The following is a 3,263-nucleotide window of genomic DNA, read 5'->3' on the forward strand; positions in this document are numbered from 1 at the left end:
CAATAAGGTCGTTTTTAGGGGGGAAATGCAAATTTCTTGTGTGGGCTTCTTTTGGAGAACGAACGCTACCGGCTGCTGTGCAATGTGCGTGCATGCGCGCGCGTGTGTGCGAGTGTGCGCGTGTGTGTGCGCGCGCGCGTGTGCGCGAGTGTGTGTGTGTGCGTGCCTGCTGCTACACAAGAGAAAGTGGTATCAAATTCCTCCACGTTTACGTCCCACGCTGCCCACCAATCACACGCAGGCTTTCCTGCGCGCCATGGTAACGTTCTTATAAAGTGCGTGAGCGAGCGACTTTGCAGTTCAGAGCACTCACGCGTTCTGGGATTCTATTTGGAGACGAGCAAAGGAGAACTTTACCACACATTTCATCCTGCAGTTTTGAAGTCAGACACTTGAGTTTGATTTGTTTCTCTGTGGATCGACGCACCGCTCATCGGATGCCCGTGCGTCAAGACGTTTCTTTCCAAATCGAGTTTACGCAGAAAAAGGGACGTTTTTTTTCCCTTTTCTTTTTTTTTTTTTTTTTTGCAAAGTTTCAAGACTTTGACCGGATTGATTCTGGCAAGTCGCTTTGACAGATTTTCCTTCACGAGAGGCGCCAGCGCTAACGTCCCCGTTTCACGCGTAAGTTTTGGCAGCGACCCGTTTCTCGTATGAATCTTCTCGACCCCTACCTGAAGATGTCGGAGGAACAAGACAAGTGTCTCTCCGATGCCCCGAGCCCGAGCATGTCCGAGGACTCCGCGGGCTCTCCGTGCCCGTCCGGCTCCGGTTCAGACACCGAAAACACGCGGCCGTCGGAGAACGCGCTGCTCCGAGTGGAGGCGGCTCTGGGCGACTTCAAGAAGGACGAAGACGATAAGTTCCCCGCTTGCATACGCGACGCCGTGTCCCAGGTGCTCAAGGGTTACGACTGGACTCTGGTGCCCATGCCCGTGCGCGTAAACGGATCTACCAAGAACAAGCCTCACGTGAAGAGACCGATGAACGCCTTCATGGTTTGGGCTCAGGCTGCGCGCAGGAAGCTGGCCGACCAGTACCCGCACCTGCACAACGCCGAGCTCAGCAAAACGTTGGGCAAACTTTGGAGGTAAGTGTTACTTTTCACTGCGCGTTTTGAATCACTCCCACTCGCGACTCATGCTATTGCTTTTTTTTTTTTTTTTTTAACGCACAGACTTCTCAATGAGGGCGAGAAAAGGCCGTTTGTGGAGGAAGCCGAGCGGTTGCGCGTGCAGCACAAGAAGGATCACCCCGACTACAAGTACCAGCCAAGGCGGAGGAAGTCGGTCAAGAACGGACAGAGCGAGGGGGAGGAGGGCAGCGAGCAAACCCACATTTCTCCCAATGCCATCTTTAAAGCGCTGCAGCAGGCAGACTCTCCGGCCTCCAGTTTGGGGGAGGTGCACTCACCCGGGGAGCACTCAGGTGAGCTTTTTTGAGGGGTGGAGAAGTCTCCTTTTTATCTGTAGTTCTGATCAAACGTATGTATTGTGAAATTTTAGTGTGTGACGTCATGAGCTGCAACCAGTCAGATTTAGCTTTCACAATGCAGTTTTGTCTATACTCCTTACGAGTGCGTTCATTTCATTTTTGTGTGTCGGACAAGTCAAAGTATCACTGTATATAAATGTAGTGCGATCTTGTTTGAATCCACCAGGTTCCCAGGGACCCCCGACCCCTCCCACAACCCCAAAAACCGATGTCAGCTCCGGCAAGATGGATCTTAAGCGCGAAGGGGGTCTCAGATCCCTCCCCGAAGGCGCTAGCCAGCGGCAACTGAACATCGACTTCCGCGACGTGGACATCGGCGAGTTGAGCAGCGACGTCATCTCTCACATCGAGACCTTCGACGTCAACGAGTTCGACCAGTACCTCCCGCCCAACGGCCACCCGGGTTCCGTGAGCGGGCCGGGGACACCGGTCGCCTACACCGGCAGCTACAGCATCAGCGGCGGCGCTCCGGTCAGCCCGCCGGCGGGAGCGGCCTGGATGCCGAAAAGCCAGAACCAGCAGGGACAACAGCAGCAGCACACCCTCACCACCCTGGGAGGGAACGCCGGGTCCGAGGCGGGTCAGGCTCAGCACAGGACCCAGATCAAGACGGAGCAGCTGAGCCCGAGCCACTTCAGCGAGCAGCAGGGCTCCCCGCAGCACGTGGCCTACAGCCCCTTCAACCTGCAGCACTACAGCCCCACCTCGTACCCGGCCATCTCCAGGGCGCAGCAGTACGACTTCACCGACCACCAGGGGGGCGCGCCCTCGTTCTACAGCCACGCGGGGGCGGGCCAGGGCTCGGGCCTCTACTCGACTTTCAGCTACATGAGCAGTCCCAGCCAGAGGCCCATGTACACGCCGATTGCCGACAACGCGGGGGTGCCCTCCATCCCCCAGAGCAGCCCTCAGCACTGGGAGCAGGCTCCGGTTTACACACAGCTCACCAGACCCTGAACCCCCCCCCCCCTCTCCCCCCAACTCCCACAATACATCCAACACACATGTACAGCCGCACACGTATCCCAAAACATTTTAATTCAAGGAATACGTCGTCCCCCGTTCCATCCAGACGCTCTCCGAATCAGACACTTGGAAGTGGACGAGGAGGAGAGTCGCACTTGCGATTGGCTCACGCCGTGCCTTACTCTTTTACCGTGATCAAATCTTGATAGATAGATATATATTTTTAGAGAGATGAAAAGACTCGAGAAAGTCCTCTGTGAGGATTTGATTGTTAATATTTCTGTAGGTAACGTGTGTATGTTTCGGGTTGTTTTTTTTTTTGTCTTCATACGCTGGCAGTTTGTAACCCACGAGGTTGCTTATGAAGGTTATTTCTCTGATAAAAAATGATAAGGCTTCTGTTTTAAATCCGTCGAACAACATCTGCTTGTCGGTTGAGTTATTTGCTGTTTTTTTTTTAACTTCTTCACGTGCCATTCCAATTTACACTCAATGATGGGAGAATCATTGGAAAAAGCAACGAGAGACTTTGAGGGGGTGACCTCAGCCGTTCCAAACCACCCGTGCCTTAAATCCACTTCATTTTCTTCCCGCTTTTGTATATGTGCGCCTGTGTGTGTGTGTGTGTGCGTGCCAACAGCTGAGATTACGCTTACCGTCCAGCAGCGTGTGTTTGACCGCTACAGGAAGTCCCCTTTGACCTCTGGGTTGTCCCCCTGCTGTCTCCTTCCGCGCTGATATAACCCAATCCCTCGGCCTCCCCCAGTTTAAAAAAAAAAATATATATATATATATATTTATTT

General features: G+C 53.6%; 1 protein-coding gene across 1 annotated transcript; it reads left to right on the plus strand.

The window, feature by feature from the left end:
- The first annotated feature begins 284 nt into the window (after window positions 1-284).
- On the plus strand, window positions 285-3,240 carry LOC109508486 (SRY-box transcription factor 9). Its single transcript, XM_019858510.1, has 3 exons — window positions 285-1,090; window positions 1,178-1,428; window positions 1,661-3,240. Exons 1-3 carry the CDS (start codon window positions 654-656, stop codon window positions 2,449-2,451), a joined length of 1,479 nt encoding a protein of 492 aa, XP_019714069.1. The 5' UTR covers window positions 285-653; the 3' UTR covers window positions 2,452-3,240.
- Window positions 3,241-3,263: the final 23 nt, after the last annotated feature.

This window comes from Hippocampus comes, unplaced genomic scaffold (genome assembly GCF_001891065.2).
Source record: "Hippocampus comes isolate QL1 unplaced genomic scaffold, H_comes_QL1_v1.1 scaffold17, whole genome shotgun sequence".
Lineage (NCBI taxonomy): Eukaryota > Metazoa > Chordata > Actinopteri > Syngnathiformes > Syngnathidae > Hippocampus > Hippocampus comes.